General features: G+C 47.4%; 1 protein-coding gene across 12 annotated transcripts in view; it reads right to left on the bottom strand.

Moving 5' to 3' along the window:
* Nucleotides 1-19,456, bottom strand: part of NSD1 (nuclear receptor binding SET domain protein 1) — a 106,227-nt gene that overhangs the window by 57,851 nt on the left and 28,920 nt on the right. For 10 of the 12 annotated variants that reach the window (XR_010589966.1, XR_010589964.1, XR_010589963.1 and 7 more), the window contains 3 exons: nt 16,580-16,715; nt 4,888-5,060; nt 29-2,609 (listed from right to left, as the gene is read on the bottom strand). Coding sequence is in view for 8 of the 12 variants with exons in the window: in XM_065555223.1 (XP_065411295.1) it covers nt 29-2,609; nt 4,888-5,060; nt 16,580-16,715 (2,890 nt within the window). In the remaining 4 variants the exon portion in view is untranslated. The remainder of the gene's footprint in view (nt 1-28; nt 2,610-4,887; nt 5,061-16,579; nt 16,716-19,456) is intronic. The other 2 variants (XM_065555226.1, XM_065555228.1) reach the window with 2 other exon arrangements.

The following is a 19,456-nucleotide window of genomic DNA, read 5'->3' as shown; positions in this document are numbered from 1 at the left end:
TCTCTTAGGTGTAAATCGAACTCCTTACCTTGTGAAGAGAACTCAGACTGGGAAGCAAAACGGCAAAGCTCTGATTCTGAATGCATCACATCATTGTTTGGCTTATCACATACATTCAAACTTTTCACAACTAAGTCTAAGTGATTCTCCCAGTCCTGGTCTGTCAGGTCTCCCTCAAGCCCCGGGGAAAGGGTGGGAGGCCTGTGCTCCAGGCACTCCTTTCCCTTTAGTGAAAAGTCACTAGAATTCAGGCCCCCAAAGGCGCCCCTGGAGCTCTCTTCGTCCCTAGATCTATGGACGTGCCGACTGGTTCTAGCACTGCTTTGGTTAAAACGCTGCCATCGCTTCTTGGGTGCTACATGGTTTACATCATTAGACTCATCCCCCAGGGAGCTTTCGCTATTCACTTCTGAATCCAACTCTAGGCCCTCACCATTTTCAGCAGAAGTGCAACTCTCAGTATTTTTATCAGGTTCAGTCCTCTTCCTGATATGATCTAAATTGTCATCAGATGAACATGCAGAGTCTTCATCAGTGGAGTGCTCCATTAACTCAAGAGACTCTTTCCTTGCAGTTTCTTCTATTTCATTATAAACAAGACTAGGAACCAATCCCTGCCTAACCCTGCGTGGGAGGGATGCTTTCTCCGCTATATTACTGGAGACCTGATTTAGAGGCTTGCTCAGCCCTTCTAGCTTTAAATCCTTTCTGACTGATGTTGCATTATCTACTAGCTTGGATGACTGCTTAGATTGTGAACAGTTGTGTCTTGAGATGCAGTTTGTGCCATTCGTACCAGAAAGAGCAGGATCTGTGGGCTCCCTTTTGTTAGTACTCCGCCCAGTTATCTTGGCTGTAGTGCTGCACGAAAAAGAGGATTCACTCGCACTGGGGTTCTGACATGTTGCTTCCAGAACGCAATCCCCATTTTTTTCTAATTTATAAGCGGGTCCTTTTGTACCCAAAGCCTTCAAGCCACTTGCAGAATTACTTCCAGAGGAGCTGCTCATGCCAGCATTTCGATACGGGACCATATTCTGAGCTGACATCAGCTGCTGCTCTTTTGTCTTACTATCATGCATATCTTTCAACATCATTAGCAAGGTGCTGAATTTGTAGTCTGGCTCAATGGGCAAACGACTCTGCCCAGAGGCAGAAGAGAAGAGTAAGGGTGCTGTGGTCTTAGGTGCCCCATAGTCACTAGCTTCATCACCAAGGGACCTAAAGGACAGTTCCTTCAGCTCTGAGAGGACATGCTTCACCACAGCGGTCTCTATTTCAGCAGAATCCCTGGCTCTCTCATGCACATTATTTAATGGTTCCTGACTATCAACTTTCCCGCTCTTGGCAGGTGGACCAGTGAAACCTTTGGTGTCAGAAGAGCAGCAATTCACACCACATTCCTCTTCTAGCAGAGGGGGTTCTGTCCCAGCAGCACTCTCCTTGTGTTTGCTTCTTATACTTATGAGCCGGGGCACTTTGATGTTTTTCAGGTGTAAATTCAGTTGATTTGTAATCCCAGTGTGGGAGCTCTCCCGGCAAACATTCTGGGGTGTAGGGTGCTTATCTGCAAGGGAAAGATGGTCATTTCTCATAGCTGAAGTACACTCCAGAGCAATAACAGGCATCTCAGTGTCCGAGACTGCTCCTTGGAGCTCCCCATCCACAGATTCAGCATCACTTCTGCCACCTATAGGGCCTGCTGGAGTTCTGTGATCTCTAGATGACCTTTTCCTAGCTCTTCTGTTGCTGTTCTGTGAGAGATACATGGAACATTTACTGCTTCCCCTCATCCCTGGAAAGAATTCCTTTTCTTCTTTATCTGCAGAGTCACTAATCTCCAGGGCACTGCAGGCTGCCTCAGAACTTTGGTCCCCGGTATCTAGATCACTAGTCCCATCATCTGAGAAGGAAGTCAGCGAATCGGACTCCGTTTGCTTTTTCTCAATAGAAGTGTCAGCTGTAGAATAGTGTACCTGTAATTTGGAACTGCAAAGAATGCCTACGGGGCTTTTCTCTTTCTCTGTAGAGCTGCTAGAAAGCAAATCCACTTTCAGTGTGTCCCGTAGGGAGTCACCATGAGGAGCCTGATACTCCTGTTTCAAGGTTGTCTTTTCAAAACGTCTTTCTCCAAAAGAAGAGAGCAAGTAGTTTTCCACGGCACCATTGGATGCTGTTAGGCTGTTTGCTATCCGGCAAAGTTCATGTGATGCATGTTTATCCGGCAGGTCCCCAGCAACCCTGTTTCTAATTATGTTCTCTGGTGCCTTTCCTCCAATTTCTCTCCTAGATGCTTCCAGTCTGGTGCTGCTCTTTTTTACTCTAGTCCTTTTCCTGCTGTCTGAGCTCTTTTTCGCTTGTGATTTAGTGCATGACCTTCCCTTCTCCCTGGCTAAGTGTTTGGAGTCAAACGCCAATGATTTAAAACAGCCGTTCAGCTGCCTGTCCAGTTCCATTACAGGGCCATTAGTGCAGGATTCCAACAGCACATCCTCACTGTTCAGCTTGCTGGGATTCTGACTACACTTTTGATCCTCAGTCCCCTTGAGAAGGAATTCTTCCGCATGTCCAACACTGACTTCCCATTTCGCCATAAACCTCTGAGGAACCTGAATGTTTGAGAGGAAACAGAGCGAGGTTACCATCCAATAAACATTCAGCAGAACCATAAAGTGAAACAACACGTAAGAGATGACACTACCCTGCTCTAGTGTATGCAAAATGCAGCAGCAGTCTCCAGGACAGGAGTCCAGCACCTCCTGGCTAACATGGCTCCTGGACAGCACATCCATGGAGCACAAATGCCCAGGACTCCAACTGAACCCAACTGAAATCCCCCAGGAACTCCCAGCTGCAGAACTGTTTGGATCACAATACTAGTACATTAATGTCCTGCGTGCTTTCCTAGTGCTATCGAAGCTTCTCCAATAGCAGCCCTACAGTGTTCTCTAATGTGGCACCAACACTCTCAAGCCTGAATCATGTCCAACATCCTTCTTCCAGCAAAGGAGAGAGGGGTGCAATTCCCCCCCAACCTGTCCCTACTGACAAAAGGGGTGCCTGACAGCACTGGCCTCCCAGCATGCATCTAATGCAGCAACCTGCACAGCAGCCAACAGGAAGGAGAATCCGACACGGGCCCCCTGCATGGCAGGGCAGAGCACCAACCACTGGGCCATCAGAGGGGCCTCAGCATGCATCTCTCTAAAACATGCCATAAAGAACGCGCTGGTTTGCTCTGTCCTGACCCTTCTTGCTTCCATTTATTTCACACTGCATCTCAACTTGTTCTCCCCACAGCATCCCCCTTCTCTGCCACCCCACGTACAAACCCGCCACTTCCACAGGGATGTGCCTAATCCTGTTCTTTCTGCTTAAAAGGCTCCCAGGATCCATATTGAGTTTTATACCCTTAACACAAAAAAAGGTGCCCAGGGCATTGGACAGGCGCATCCTGTAGGTGCCTGACTGAACACCAGTCGTTTTAAAGAAGCCTGGCTTTCAATCAGGGTTTGTTGCTCTTAGCTGAGCAACGACAAACTGTAGGTTTTTCATTACTACTCCTGAACCAAAATGAACCCCAGGTCACGGGAGCAGTCTGAATTCCCACCACTTTTCTTTTAAAGGGTGATCTAGAGAATCTCAGCGGACTAAAGAATGGCAAGTAACCCAGTGGCACAAGGCAGCCAGATCCTTTGCAGCTTTGCGGGAGACCCTGGCGGGCAACCCCCTTGCTGATACAAACCCAGAATATCAAGTAGGCAATGTGTTTGGTTTACAAAGGTGCAGCCATGCCAGCACTACACCCCAGCAATTCACAGAACTGGACTCAAGCCATGGACCTCCTGCGTCTTGGGCACAGAGCTAACAGACACGAGGCTGGGAACAAAGGGCGAGAACTGCAAATGCTGAATGAAGAGGTGAGGAATATCCCCCACACAAAAGGAACGAGGAGAAGGGAAAGCGTAAGAGTAGTGAATCCTCTGGTGCTTTTTACTACAATCACCCAATCACTTACACTGAGACAATTACATCTGTCCCACTAACAAAGCAGCCACTACTGTCAGCAGTTAAACCATCAGTATAAGATACAACTGCTTCTCTCTGGCTGCTCACTTGCAACCATCCAGTGGCCTTCTGTATTCCTTCACTTTAATAATGCTGAACTGGTGAATTTCTTCAGTCATCTTTATAAGGTTGCAGGGCAGGAAGCTTGTATTATATTATGTTGTACAAAGGCATGTCTGCTCCAGGGTTGTACCTTTGAAATAGAGGCTGCTTCACGAGCAGATGATGTGCTTGACTATGCAACTCCCTCCCAAAGTATGATCGGTGAGGCACTTTCTAAGTCAAATCAGGAGGAACTCTAAATGCTTATACAACCTATTACAGAAGCAGGGTTCAAAACACGGTTATTGTATTTTATGTAGTGGTCTAATACAGAATGGAAGCATGGTCTGTTCCAGAGTCAGCCAGGAGAGGTCACTGGAGAGCAAAGCAAGTTACTTCCAAATGCACACTTTTAATGATCATAACTGATATTTCACATCAATAGAACTGTACTATTGAATAAAACAGATAGTGAGTATGTCAAACTGTGACAACTTCTCCACCACTCCGAATACTCTCTATGGTAACTTACAAACTACAGACCATGCCCTTAAATAAGAGCAAGTCTGGAAACTCCTTGTGGCTTAAAAACCTCTGATTATCACAGGAATTTTGCAAATCCATTTACCAGCTGTGCCCTCACAATTATCACTCCACAAAAACATTTTTAGGGTGCGTTTCCAGACATACAAGAACAATTCGACTGTGCAAACGCAAGCTACTTTTTAATCTCAGAAAAGAGTGAGCAAACCAAGCTATCAAGAACAGAAGCTTTACCTTGTGCTTGTAGCCTTTTTCTTTTTGCTTCCCTCTTCTCCGAAGGACAGGTAGCTCTTCAAACTGATATCTGCCTTCAAAAAGTACAATAGCTTTTCCTGCAACCCAGGCTTTCTCAGAAGGGTCTCCTAAGGCATCTACGTAGTACTCTCGATATGGTCTCCGATTGGAAACTATTTAAAGAAATTAAACAGGATTATTGTCTTGCTTAAAACAGTATACTAGTGTGGGAAAGAAAGCACAGAAAGTGACAGGAGGTTTATTAGTAGATTCTCCACACATTCTCCTAACATCTTCCTAAACTCCTAAACAAATGCCAGCTAGGAGAACGCCTAGTCAGAGGGTTGGTGGGCATGCTTTTGTCTTAGTTTTCCTTGCTTTTGGTTGATATTTTGCATCTTGGAGCAGAGTTTGCTGTTAAATAGTTGATAGTCAGGCTTCGGGGACTCTTCCTCACGGGAGCAAAGACTTGGAGTTTGGTGAAAACTAGTCAATCATCTCCCTCTGTGACAGGAAATGAATGTAAAGTGCAACATACTTCATTTTAATCCCCTTAACGATCAAACTGTCTAGTCCTCTAGATCAGCGGTTCTCAAACTTTAGCAACCCAAGGACCACCCATTTTGATTTTAAAATGTTCACGGACCCCCAAGCCCCCTGCTCAGCCCCAGGCCCCGCTAGGGTTGCTAACTTTCTAATTGCACAAATACCAAACATCCTTGCCCCGCCCCTTCCTCAAGGCTCCAGGCTGGGACCAAGGGGTTTGGAGCGCAGAAGTGGGCTCAGGGCTGGTGCAGGGGTTTGAGATGCGGGAGGGGGTGCTAGCTACAGCTTGGGGCACAGGCTCTGGGGTGAGGCCAGGGATGAAGGGTTTGGGTGCAGGAGGCGGCTCCGGGCTTGGGCCGAGGAGTTTGGAATGTGGGAGGGGGCTCAGGGCTGGGGTAGGAGATTGGGGTGTGGGGTCTGGGTAGGGTGACCAGACAACAAGTGTGAAAAATCGGGGCAGCTGGTGGGGGGTAATAGGAGCCTATATAAGAAAAAAGACCCACAAATCGGGACTGTCCCTATAAAATCGGGACATCTGGTCACCCTAGGTCTGGGAGGGAGTTTGGGTGCGGGAGGGGGTTCCGACCTGGGGCAGGGGGTTGAGTGCGAGGTGTGGGAGGGGTTGGAGTGCGGAAGGGGGTTCCGACCTGGGGTAGGGGTGCGGGGTCTGGGAGGGAGTTTGGGTGCAGGAGGGGGTTCCAACCTGGGGCAGGGGGTTGAGTGCAGGGTCTGGGAAGGGATTCTGACCTGGGGCAGGGGGTTGGGGTGTGGGGTCTGGAAGGGGGTTCCGACCTGGGGTAGGGCGTTGGGGTGCGAGGTCTGGGAGGGAGTTTGGGTGCGGGAGGGGGTTCCAACCTGGGGCAGGGGGTTGAGTGCGGGGTCTGCGAAGGGATTCTGACCTGGGGCAGGGGGTTGGGGGTCTGGGAGGGAGTTTCGACCTGGGGGAGGGGGTTCCGACCTGGGGTAGGGGGTTAGGTGCAGGGTCTGGCAGGGGGTTCAGGGTGCAGGTTTCGACCAGGCAGCGCTTATCGTAGGCGGCTCCCAGTCACTGGCACAGCGGAGCTAAGGCAGGCTCCCTACCTGCGCCCTGGCTCCACGCTACTCTCAGAAGCGGCCATGTCCAGCCCTATGGCACATGGGCAGCCAGGGAGGTTCCACGTGCTGCCCTTGTGGCCACAGGCACCGCCCCCGCAGCTCCCATTGGTCGCTGTTCCCCGATGTGCAGGATGCGCTGGGAGGGAGGGGGGAGGAGTTGAGGGAGGGAGGGGCAGGACTTGTTCAGTGGGGCCTGCAGACCCCCTGGTGTACCCTTGCGGGCCCCAGTTTGAGAAACCCTGCTCTAGATGGTTGTGAAAACTGCAGGCAGGTGGGATGGAGATATGTAGAAAGTAGATACTTCGGAGTCATTCATATATTACCTCCATCTCCCAACCCCTCCCCCCCCCCCCCCCCCCGAGAGATGAGCCCTTCTGTCTCTGTGCTGGAATTTGGGAGAGGAAGCCCTCAAACATCATCCTAGGCCAGGGGTGGGCAAACTACGGCCCAGGGGCCGCATCCAGCCCCGCTCCACGTGTACCCTGGCGCTGCACGGCTCGTGGAAGCAGCAGCACGTCCCCCCTCCGCCTCCTATGTGTAGGGGCAGCCTGGGGGCTCCGCACGTCCCCCTCCCCAAGCACCGCCCCCGCAGCTCCCATTGGCCAGCACTGCTGACCCCCTGCCCCAGCCCTGATCCCCCTCCCGCTCTCCGAACCCCTTGGTCCCACCCTCCTGCACACCAGAGCCTGCATCCCCAGCAGAAGCCTTCACCCCAACCCCAGCCCAGAGCCCCCTCCTGCACCCTGAACTCATTTCTGGCCCCATCTCAGAGCCCGCACCCCCAGCTGGAGCCCTCACCCCGTCCCACTCCCCAACCCCCAATTTCATGAGCATTCATGGCCCACCATACAATATCCATACCCAGATGTGGCCCTTGGGCCAAAAAGTTTGCCCACCCCTGTCCTAGCCCTTAATTTCCAGCTTGTTCAGCAGATCATTGCCTGACACTGAACATCTATCCTGGACTCAGAATGTTGGTGGCAGCAGGTGTAGGAATCTAAGGAGCAGAATATAAAGCTGTTCCAGCTAGTCCTTACTCGGAGCCCGCAGGCAATATCTGAGACGCTGCGCAGTAATACTAGACACCTGCATGCTCTGGGGGGCACTGGGAGTGCAAGGCAAAGGCAGGACTCTATTACAAGCACGGATCTGGAAGCATGTGACTACTTAAAAGGTGTTTTCTTGATAAGGGCATTCAATGAGCTCAGCATGGTGAAGGAATGAGAGGCATTGTAACACTGGGCTACATGGCATGCTGAAAGGAAATGCTGAGTGCTTGTGAAAGGTCCTGGACTGAGGACAATAGAACAAACATTACAGGCTTCTTCCCCACGCTGCCCCACCCTGTTCTGCAGGGACCACCTCTAACGGTGACAGGGCAGGGCAGTGCTTGGCTTCTCTGCTGAGATTGCCAACAGTAGTGCCAGCCCCAACGGTGTTATAGAGATATGGGCATCAGGGATTAGACTGAGACCACCCACTCACTTACCTGATAGGACACAGTACAGCACTCGGAGCATGGTACAGCATAAAGACTTCTGGCAAATACTGACCTGAGCTAGTGTCAGGCCAAAGACAGAGGCAAAAGACTGCACGTATCCTATTCCCAATCCCTGAACCAGCCAGTCTTATTGAGCAGAGGGAAATGGCTTTAAACAAATCACAGCGTGACAGGAGACAAGCTCTCTGGGTAAGGGATGGGTTTGAACAACCCAGTGTTTGTTTCCATAACAACAAGCACAGGGAGCAGCAGCCGGGTGGGAGAACTTGTACATTTCAGAAGTAGGTGGAGAATGCTGGAAATTCCATTTGCCCAATAGCACCAAAGATCTAAGGTTCAATTGGTGCCTCAAGTCATGACCTGTTAATTAGGGGAGGAGACGGGAGAGCACAATTGGGGACAAAACAAAAACAAAACAAAAATCAGGGAAAGAGATTGCTCCCACACCTGTTCTGATCTGAGCAGGAGCAGCATGTGTGGGGAGGGCTGTGGTCTGAGATTATCTAGGACAAGCACATCAGTTGGACCCTCTTAACCAGCATGTTACCTCAATTTCAAATTCCCATTTTAGAAATAATGGCACACAGCTGTAAGAGGATTGTCAGACAACCATTCACACTAGATCCAGCCAATAATGGAAAACGCCCATTACATGCTCTCAGGAGGTGTCACAATAGCAGGAGTTTGGACATTTAAAAAAGAACATAATGGCCACACTGGGCAGACCAATGGTCCATCCAGCCCAGTATCCTGTCTTCCAACAGTGGCCAGTGCCAGACACCCAGAGGGAATGAACAGAATTGGCAATCATCGAGCGATCCATCCCGTCATCCACTCCCAGCATCAGGAAGTCAGAGGCTTAGGGACACCCTGAGCACCCTGGCTAATAGCGATTGATAAACCTATCCTCCATGAACTTATCGAATTCTTTTTGGAGCCCATTTATGCTTTTGGCCTTCACAACATCTCCTGGCCATGAGTTCCACAGGCTGACTGCGCATTGTATGAAGAAGTACTTCCTTCTGTTTCCCTCAAACCTGTTGCCTACTCACTTCATTGGGTGACCCCAGGGTCTTGCGTTATCGGAAGGGGCAAGTGACACTTCCTTAGTCACTTTTTCCAAGTGGTTCATGATTTATAGACCTCTATCATCTCCCCCATTAATCATCTGTTTTCCAAGTTGAACAGTCCCAGTCTTTTTAATCTCTCCTCGTGTGGAAGCTGTTCCATGCCCCTAATCATTTTTGTTGCCCTTCTTTATATTATTTCCAATTTTACAATATATTTTTGAGTTGGGGCAAAGAGAACTCACACAGTATTCAAGGTGTGGGTATACCATGGATTTATAAAGTGGCATTATTCTATTTATTGTCTTCTTATCTCTCTCTTTCCTAATGGGTCCTAACATTCTCTTCGTTTTTTTGACTGCCGCTGCACACTGAGCGGATGTTTTCAGAGAACTATCCACGACTCCAAGATCTCTTTCTTCAACCCCATGTATAGATGGGATGCATTCCAATGTGCATTACTTTCATAAAATCATAGGACTGGAAGGGACCTCAAGAGGTCATCAAGTCCAGTCCCCTGCCCTCATGGCAGTATTTTTGTATTTATCAACACTGAATTTCATCTGCCATTTCATTGCCCAGTCATCACGTTTTGTGAGATCCCTTTGTAACTCTTCCCAGTCAGCTTTGGACTTAACTATCTTCAGTAATTTTGTATAGTCTGCAAACTTTGTCATGTCTCTGTTTACCCCATGTTTCAGATGATTTATGAATATGTTGAACAGTACAGGTTTCAGTAGCGATCCCTGGGGGACCTATACTGTTCAACATATTCATAAATTCATGGATAACAGGTTCCTCAATGGTTATGAGCCAGGATAATAAGGGATGCAACCCCATGTTCCACGTGTCCCCATTCTGAAAACTGACCATTTATTTCTACCCTTTGTTTCTTATCTTTCAACCAGTTACTGATCCATGAGAGGACCTTCCCTCCTATCCCATGACTGATTATTTTGCTTAAGAGTCTTTGGTGAGGGACCTTGTCAAAGGCTTTCTGAAAGTCCAAGTACACTATATCCAATGGATCCTCCTTGTTGACCCCCTCAAAGAATTCTAATAGATTGGTGAGGTATGATTTCCCTTTACAAAAAGCCCTGTTGACTCTTCCCCAACATACTGTGTTCATCTCTGTGTCTGATAATTCTGTTCTTTACTATAGTTTCAATTAATTTGCCTGGTAGAAGAGTTAGGCTTACGAGCCTGTAATTCCCAGGATTGCCTCTGTAGCCTTTTTAAAATATTGGCGTCATGTTAGCTATCCTCTAGTGACCCAATAGAGAAGCTGATTTAAATGATAGGTTACATACCACAGTTAGTAGTTCTGCAATTTCATATCTGAATTCCTTCAGAATACTTGGGTGATACCATGTGGTCCTGAGGACTTATTACTATTTAATTTATCAATTTGTTCCAAAACCTCCTTTATTGATACCTCAATCTGGGACAGCTCCTTAGATTTGTCGCCTAAAAAGAATGGCTCAGCTGTGAGAATCTCCCTCACATCCTTTGCCGCGAAGACTGAGCCAAAGAATTCATTTAGCTTCTCCACAATGGCCTTGGGTCTTCCCGGAGTGCCCCTTTAGCACTTTGTTTGTCCAGTGGCCCCACTAATTTTTCACCAGGCTGTTTCTGTTTCTGATGGACTTAAATAAATTTTGCTGTTAGTTTTTGAGTCTTTTGCTGGTTGCTCTTCAAATTCTTTTTTAGCCTGGCTAATTGTATTTGTACATTGACTTGCCAGAGTTTATGCTCCTTTCCATTTTCCTCAGTAGGACCTGACTTCCAATTTTAAAATGACGCCTTTTTTGCCTCTAACCATCTCTTTTATTCTGTTTAGCCATGGTGGCATTTTTTTGGTCCTCTAACAATTTTTTTTTTTAATTTGGAATATATATTGAGTTTGAGCCTCTGTTATGGTTTTATAAAAAGTTCCCATGCAGCTAGCAGGCATTTCACTCTTGTGACTGTTCCTTTTAATTTCCATTTAACTCGCTTCCTTCTTTTTGTGTAGCTCTCTTTCTTAAAGTTAAATGCTACTGCGATGGGCTTCTTTGGTATTTCCCCCCTACAAGGATGTTAAATTTAATTACATTATGGTCACTATTACCATATCCTGTGCTCCACACAGAATCACAGAATATCAGGGGTGGAAGGGACTTCAGGAGGTCATCTAGTCCAACCCCCTGCTCAAAACAGGACCAATCCCCAGACAGATTTTTGCCCCAGATCCCTAAGTGGTCCCCTCAAGGATTGAACTCCCAACCCTGGGTTTAGCAGGCCAATGCACGATCAAAAACTGCCTCCCTTCTTGTGAGATCCAGGACTACCAGCTTCAAGACACAGTCATTAATAGTGTCTAGAAATGCTATCTCTGCATCCTGTGCAGAGGTGACATGTACCCAGCCAATATGGAGATAGTTGAAATCCCCTATTATTATCATCATTGAGTTTTCTATTTTTATAGTCTCTCTACTCTCCCAGGGCATTTCACAATCACCAGCACCACCCTGGTCAGGCGATCGGTAGTACATCCATACTGCTATACTCCTATTATTCAAGCATAGAATTTCTATCCAGAGAGATTCTATGGTACAGTTTGATTCATTTAAGATTTGTACTATATTTGACTCTATGCTTTCTTTCACATACAGTGTCATGTCCCCCACCAGTGCGATCGGCTCTGTCATTCCTATCTAGTTCCTACCCTGGTGTCCCCGTGCCCCACTGATTATCATCATTCCACCAATTTCTGTGATGCCGACTATATCAATATCCTCATTCAATACCAAGCACTCGAGTGCACCCAGCTCACTATTTGCACTTTTAGCAGTTGTATACAAGCACTTCTAAAATTTGTCACTATTTAGTTGTCGGCCTTCATGTGAGGTAACTGAACGGAACTCTTTCATTTGACTGTTTCTTTTCAGTTCCTACCTGCAATTTATCAACTTCTATCCTCTCCCCTTTACTAGGGAAGAGAATCCCTGTGAAGAGATCCTCCCCTAAGGGATGTCTCTGTCCGAACCATGTGCTCCTCCGTACCTGTCAGCTTCTCACAGCCATTAGTTTCAAAACTCCTCTACCACCTTTTCAATTTCACATGCAGCAATCTGGTTCCATTTTGGTTCAGGCTGAGCCCATTTCTCCTGGATAGGCTCCTCCTTTCCCAAAGGGTTCCCCAGTTCCTAACAACCCTAAACCCCTCCTCTTACTTAGCAGCCTCTCTTCTAGCTTTCCCTAGGTCATTGGTACCTACCTGTACCACGACCACCGGCTCCTCCCCAGCACTGCACATAAGTCCGTCTAGATGATTCGAGAGATTTGCAACCTTCACACCTGGCAGGTAATTCACCAGATGGTTCTCCCGGTCATCACAAACCCAACTAGCTATATTTCTAATGATCGAATCCCCCATTACTGTTACCTGTCTCTTCCTAATAACAGGGGTTCCCTCCCCTGGAGGGGTATCCTGAGTGTGAGACAATACCTGAAGAAAGGTCCCAGCTATGGGATTGTTTCCTTCTGATCCAGTTTTATGTTCTTCCCTGAAACTTTCATCCTCCTCAACAGCACAGAGGTTGTCAACCTGGGGATGCAACTGCACTACAGTGTCCCAGAAAGTCTCGTCTCTGTCTCCTCCCCTTCAGCCACTCTAGTCTCAAGAGCCTGTACTCAGTCCCTCAGGGCCCTGAGCTGCTTAAATTGCTGCATATTTAAACTGTATGTTCAGATATTATCCAACACTAGGGTGAAGGGATTTAGGGGAGGGAAAGGGAGTTCGAGAGACAGAAAATGAGAATGTGGTGAAGCTGCTGAACCTGGGGGGAATGTAATATGCGGTCTATGGAATTATGTATCACAGAATCATAGGACTGGAAGGGACCGTGAGAGGTCATCTAGTCCAGTCCCCTGCACTCCTGGCAGGACTAAGAATTATCTATACCATCCCTGACAGGTGTTTGTCCAACCTGCTCTTAAATATCTCCAGTGATGGAGATTCCACAACCTCCCTGGGCAATTTATTCCAGTGCTTAACCACCCTGACAGTTAGAAAGTTTTTCCTAATCACCAACCTAAACCTCCCTTGCTGCAATTTAAGCCCATTGCTTCTTGTCCTATCCTCAAGAGGTTAAGGAGAACAGTATCAGGGGGTAGCCGTGTTAGTCTGTATCTACAAAAACAACAAGGAGTCTGGTGGCACCTTGAAGACTAACAGATTTATTTGGGCATAAGCTTTCGTGAGTAAAAACCTCACTTCTTCGGATGCATCCGAAGAAGTGAGGTTTTTACTCACGAAAGCTTATGCCCAAATAAATCTGTTAGTCTTCAAGGTGCCACCAGACTCCTTGTTGTTTTTTAAGGAGAACAATTTACCTCCCTCCTCTTGTAACAAACTTTTATGTACTTGAAAACTGTTATGTCCCCTCTCAGTCTTCTCAAGACTAAACAAATCGCATTTTTTCAATCTTTCCTTGTAGATCATGTTTTCTAGACTTTTAATCATTTTTGTTGCTCTTCTCTGGACTCTCTCCAATTTGTCCACATCTTTCCTGAAATGTGGCACCCAGAACTGGACACAATACTCCAGTTGAGGCCCAATCAGCGTGGAGTAGAGCAGAAGAATTACTTCTCATGTCTTGCTTACAACACTCCTGCTAATGCACCCCAGAATGATGTTCGCTTTTTTTGCAACAGTGTTATACTTTTCACACATATTTAGGTTGTGATCCACTATGACCCCCAGATCCCTTTCTGCAGTACTCCTTCCTACGCAGTAGTTGCCCATTTTGTATGTGTGCAACTGATTGTTCCTTCCTAAGTGGAGGACTTTGCATTTGTCCTTATTGAATTTCATCCTATTTACTTCAGACCATCTCTCCAGTTTATCCAGATCATTTGAATTTTAATCCTGTCCTCCAAAGCACTTGCAACCCCTCCCAGCTTGGTATCGTCCACAAACTTTATCAGTGTACTCTCTATGCCATTACCTGGCACACTGATGAAGATATTGAACAGAACCGGACTCTGAACTGATCCCTGGGGGACCTCACTCGTTATGCCCTCCAGCTTGATTGTGAACAACTGATAACTACTCTCTGGAAACATTTTTCCATCCAGTTTTGCACTCATCATCTAGGTTGTATTTCCCTAGTTTGCTTATGAGAAGGTCATGCAAGACAGTATCAAAAGCCCTACTAAAGTCAAGATATACCACATCTACCCCTTCCCCCCTATCCACAAGACTTGTTACCCTGTCAAAGAAAGCTATTAGGTTGGTTTGGCATGATTTGTTCTTGACAAATCCATGTTGACTATTACTTAGCACCTTAGTATCTTCTAGGTATTTGCAAATTGATTGTTTGATTATTTGTTCCATTATCTTTCCAGGTAATGAAGTTAAACTGACTGGTCTGTAATTCCACGGATTGTCCTTATTTCCCTTTTTATAGATTGACACTATATTTGCCCTTTTCCAGTTGTCTGGAATCTCTCCTGTCTTCCATGACTTTTCAAAGATAACTGCTAATGGCTCGGATATCTCCTCAGTCAGCTCCTTGAGTATTCTAGGATGCATTTCATCAGGCCCTGGGGACTGGAAGACATCTAACTTGTTTAAGTAATCTTTAACGTGTTCTTTCCCTATTTTAGCCTCTGGTTCTACATCATTCACTATGTTAGGCGTCCAATCACTACTAACCTTTTTGGTGAAAACCAAAACAAAAAAAAGACCATTTAGCACTTCTGCCATTTCCACATTTTCTGTTATTGTCCGTCTCCCCCACCCCTTATTGAGTAAGGGGTCTACTCTGTCCTTGGTCTTCCTCTTGCTTCTAATGTATTTCTAAAATGTTTTCTTGTTACCCCTTATGTCTCTAGCTAGTTTGATCTTGTTTTGTGCCTTGGCTTTTGTAATATGTCCCTACATACTTCTGTTATTTGTTTATATGCATCCTTTGTCATTTGACCTAGTTTCCACTTTTTGTAGGACTCCTTTTTGAGTTTCAGATGGAGATTTTAACAGTCTGAGCTGATAGTCACTAACACTGCATGCTCTCAGAGTCTAGCCTTTCAGACTGGTGAGGACCACAAAAGTTGCAAAAGCAACATGAAAAACAGCAGCCTGTCCTGCGTATAGAGCACTACCCCAGACGGACTGACATTTCAAAGATGTTCAGTTACCAAGGGAATGTGGAGAGAGAGAGAGGCTGGAAGGAAAACAAGGAGAAAGAAATACTCAGAAATATACAGGTCCCCCCATTCATGATATGCTGGAATAAAATAGTCCCCTGCTGTAGCTAACTTTACATGGACAGCAGCTTAAATACATCTGAGTGAAGTGCAAGGTTTCCAAATCAAAGGGTCTCTTCTCTGTTCACCTGGCCTCTCTGCTAACTCTGTCACCACTGATCACTCACCTTGATACTCCCTCTGTCTTGGGCTCACAGGACTCTGTCCTTTCCTGGCCGTCTCCTCTTTCTGACCATTACCCAAGGAGAATCCTCTTCCCGTTTCCTTCCCCCAGTGCATGTGCCCCAGGGATCTGTCCTTGGTCCCCTTCATTCTCCTCCTCCACACTCACCCCTTCTCTGCTCCCCTGGTCCATTACCCCTGGGGTCCAACGTCCCTCAGATCTACCACACAATCTCCAGCTCTCACGAGGCCTCTTGGATAATTCCCCACAGATGTCCCTTCACTTCCTTATACTAAACGAGGCAAAAACTACGCTTCTCATCTTTCTCCCAAGCCTTTGTACCAGGAATACTTATCTACTGCTCCGTAGGCCTCTCCCTCACATCCAGCCGCTAAAACAATCTCCCTGTCCCACTGCTCTGTTCCTCTTCCCACCACCAACTTCCTCGAGTCCATTCACTGCCTCCCTGTTTCTTTCCACGTATAGTTCAAATTCCTCACCCTCACTTGTCAGGCTCTGTACAGCTGTGCCTGGCCCCATCCCACTCCTAACTCCCGCAGTTCTTCCTGGCACTCTGCCCAACCCTCTCATCTTACTCCACCCTCTCTCCTCCCACCTTGTCCTTTGTGCCCCTTTTCATGCTGCTCCCTATGCCTGCAATGCCATCCCTCTTGGTCTGCGCCAGGCACCACTGCTCTACTCCTCAGAACGTGCATTTCTTGCTTAGCACAAGAATGGAGGTCAGTGGTACAATCGACTCCCCACTTCGTCCTACATCAATGTTCATTTTAAAAAGACACAACCTACAAGATCCAACCGCTATCTGACCCCCACCATTCTCATGTGTGTTAACCTTCATCTCCCCATCCCTATACTTTCTTTGCTATCTTCAGATCAGTATTTGTCTAATCTACACTGTGGGGTTCTCATGGCAGGGGCCATCTTTTTTAACCTCTATGCCCTGCCCTGCGGTTAAAGGGTTGCCCAAATGCTTATTAGTAACAAAGAACACTGCAGCAACTGTGGCACTCAGTGTCCTTAACTGTGTCGTACAAGTGGGTACAGTACCTTTCATTTTTGAGTGACAGTCGAGCACTGGATCATGACAGATTGTGCAGGGCCACCACGGTCGTCTGTTGAACTTAGCCCAGACTAGATCTCCAACTTCATACTTCACTGGAGCAGGTTTCTTCTTGGCTCGATTCTTTGGACAGAAATCAGAACACGAGGAATCAAGTAAGCGACAGACACCTTTGAGGAGAGTCTCACATCTCGTTGGAACATCATCGGACAATCACCAGTGGTGGCAATTCTATTTTTAAAAAGCTAATATTTCTTGCTCCGACATCTTTCACGGGACACCAACCATTTCCTCCCACCCACTCCTTCCCAATCCACTGTAGCCAGACATCACACCGTTCAGCAGTAAAAGGTTTCAGCTCACAGCCAACACTGATTACTATCCAGCTCAGTCAGATGTCCTAGTTCACAGACAAGGAAGCAGAATATCTTGAGATATTTCTGTCTGGAAGGTGGTGATCAGAACAACGGATGCACAGTATCTGCCACTATTAGTAAAGGAAAAGTGCTTGGCACATACAAGCTAATACTAAATGCAGGAAATGGAGTTTGCTGATAAGACACTTCACACGACACTGAATGCACGTCTGGCCATGATAGCTTTACCATTTCTCCCGCAGTTTGGTTTATGCATGCAGAGCCACTACTGCTCCCCAAAAAACCCCACAAGAGAGAGTGAGAGAGCAGGCAAGTCTGCATTGTCAGTCTGTCGCCTTTATGAAAGGAACCAAACTATAAAACGCGAGTGCAACTGGCTGAGACATGGCTCCCAGGGAGAGGCAGTAAGACAGGCGCCACACCTGAATTTCTGTTACTTGTTAGGAAATGGAATGCCCAAATCCACATGGTAGCAGAAGTCTACACATGGGCGGGCAGGCTATTTCAGGGGAGTCAGAGACCAGCCTACTTGGGACAAGCTCCACTAAGGAAAATGAGCCAACCCAGATCCACCTGCCAGTTGTTAATTACCAATGTGGCTTGGTAGCAGGTAAGTAATTAAGGAACACCCAGGCCTTAGAAAGGTTCTAAGAGCTCAGGCAGGGGGACCCCAGAACACACAAAGGCAGGTCCTGAGGAAAGGGGCTTCTCAGGGGAGCTGTGTTAGAGAGCGCACCAGAAAAGGGGACCTAGGAAAGAGGCTCCTGAAGGGAGCAGGATCCAAAAGTGCTACGAGGGGCAAAGCCCTAGGGAGGCCTGGTCCCAGCAGAAGTCCAAATCGCTGGGGAACTATGTACCGCTCCAGAGAAGAGCTGCAGCAGTTTGACCTCTGCAGGGCCCTGAGTCCAGAGAAAGAACCCTTCCCTAGGTGATGGCAGGAGCCTGACTCCAGAAGAGGGTCCCAGGTCAAGGGGGCCTTACTGGTGAACAGCCTGGACGAAGGAGACGGATGGACTCAGGTGGGGAAAACAGACTAATATTAATTCGCCCCCTGCCCATTAGAACACTGGGGATGACGACTTGCTTGCCTGTCTGTTCAGTCTTTGATCAAATGAAATAGCAAAACACTTGCATTAATGCTGAGCTAAGGTAGCCCTGTGGTATCCTGTGCCCTTCTGGAACACTGAGTTCAGCAAAACTCAAACGCCTGAAAACCAGGAAATAGAGTTACAGTAAAAGCCCGTGCAACCTTAACTCTGCCCCCGCCTCCCCCCCCACCCCCGTCCCCGAGCTCACAACAGCCACTGGGAATTACTTGCATGCTCTCCAACTACACTCAGTCTGTTAAGGACAGCTGTACTGAATGGTGGAGGAATATGTTGGAGTAGCTTGGAAGAGCTGTGACTGTGATATGAGGAGATCTGGATCTGAATCAAAGAAGGAGGTGGATCTGTACCTTGAGGTTCCAGTCTGCATCATGTCAATCAAATTGCATGGGTTGTGTCAGCAGCAGGGCACCGGGGCACTCTTGCCATGGGTACTGTCAGTAGTGAAGTGGGATAGGAGAGCAGGCCAGATTTAACAATGGGTAGGGGAAAGTATAGGTTTAGCTGGTCTGCTGTGTGAAGGGACCATAAAAGGTGCAAAAACAGTTATTAAAAGTGACACATGTGGTAATTCGGTGGGGGGAGCAGGCACAGTGTTTGAGCACAGGGCAAGTGAAGGTAGCGCCCGTTCATTACAGAGACATGGCAGAGTGGGAGTCCAGGTGTTATGGACGTGTTGGGGCATCACTCCAAGAGGGCAAAATTAAGGTTGTGTGGACTTTTACCTGAAGTCTGTATGTCCTGGTTTTAGAAGTCTGAGATCTGGTGAACTCGATATTCTAGAAGGGCACGAGCTCATACCGGGCAGCCTTAACTCTGTCAGTGTTTTGGCCATTTAATTTCTTAGGTTTTGTTAAACAAATAAATGTCTGTTGGCAGGAGTTAGTAGTCTTTGAGACCGTTTCAGTTCTCACCCAGATTTGCAGGACATTACCTACCACAGGAGCCTAAGTACCTGGCTTTCACACAGTGCTTTTCAGAAGCAGATTTCAAAGAACTTTCCACTTTACAAATGGGAAACTGAGTCACAGAAGTGACATGACTTACCCAGGCTGTGGCAGAGCTAGGAATAGTCCCAGTTCAGTGGTCTTTCCACTTGGCCATACAGCTGCTGTGTGATTCCATAGTCTCCTTCGCCCCCACCCCGGTACATTTTGTTAGAGTGCAATGGGGACAATGGTGGGTCAGAGCCAGGGAGAGAAACCTCACCCCTGGTCTCGGTCCCAAAATCTTGCCAGTTTTATCACATGGCTGTTAGAGTAACGTTAAGCACATGAGAAAACTGATGTCTCTCTCCACCCCTACCCACCATTCTCCTGAACATTGATCACGCCACCCTGCCAACATCTCCAGCTCCCCCTCCCCTGAGCCACTAGCTGCA

The sequence above is a fragment of the Chrysemys picta genome, chromosome 8 (assembly GCF_011386835.1).
Source record: "Chrysemys picta bellii isolate R12L10 chromosome 8, ASM1138683v2, whole genome shotgun sequence".
In the NCBI taxonomy this organism is placed as follows: domain Eukaryota; kingdom Metazoa; phylum Chordata; order Testudines; family Emydidae; genus Chrysemys; species Chrysemys picta.
The sequence above is the reverse complement of the archived record's forward strand: the minus strand, read 5'-3'. Positions and strand labels throughout refer to the sequence as shown.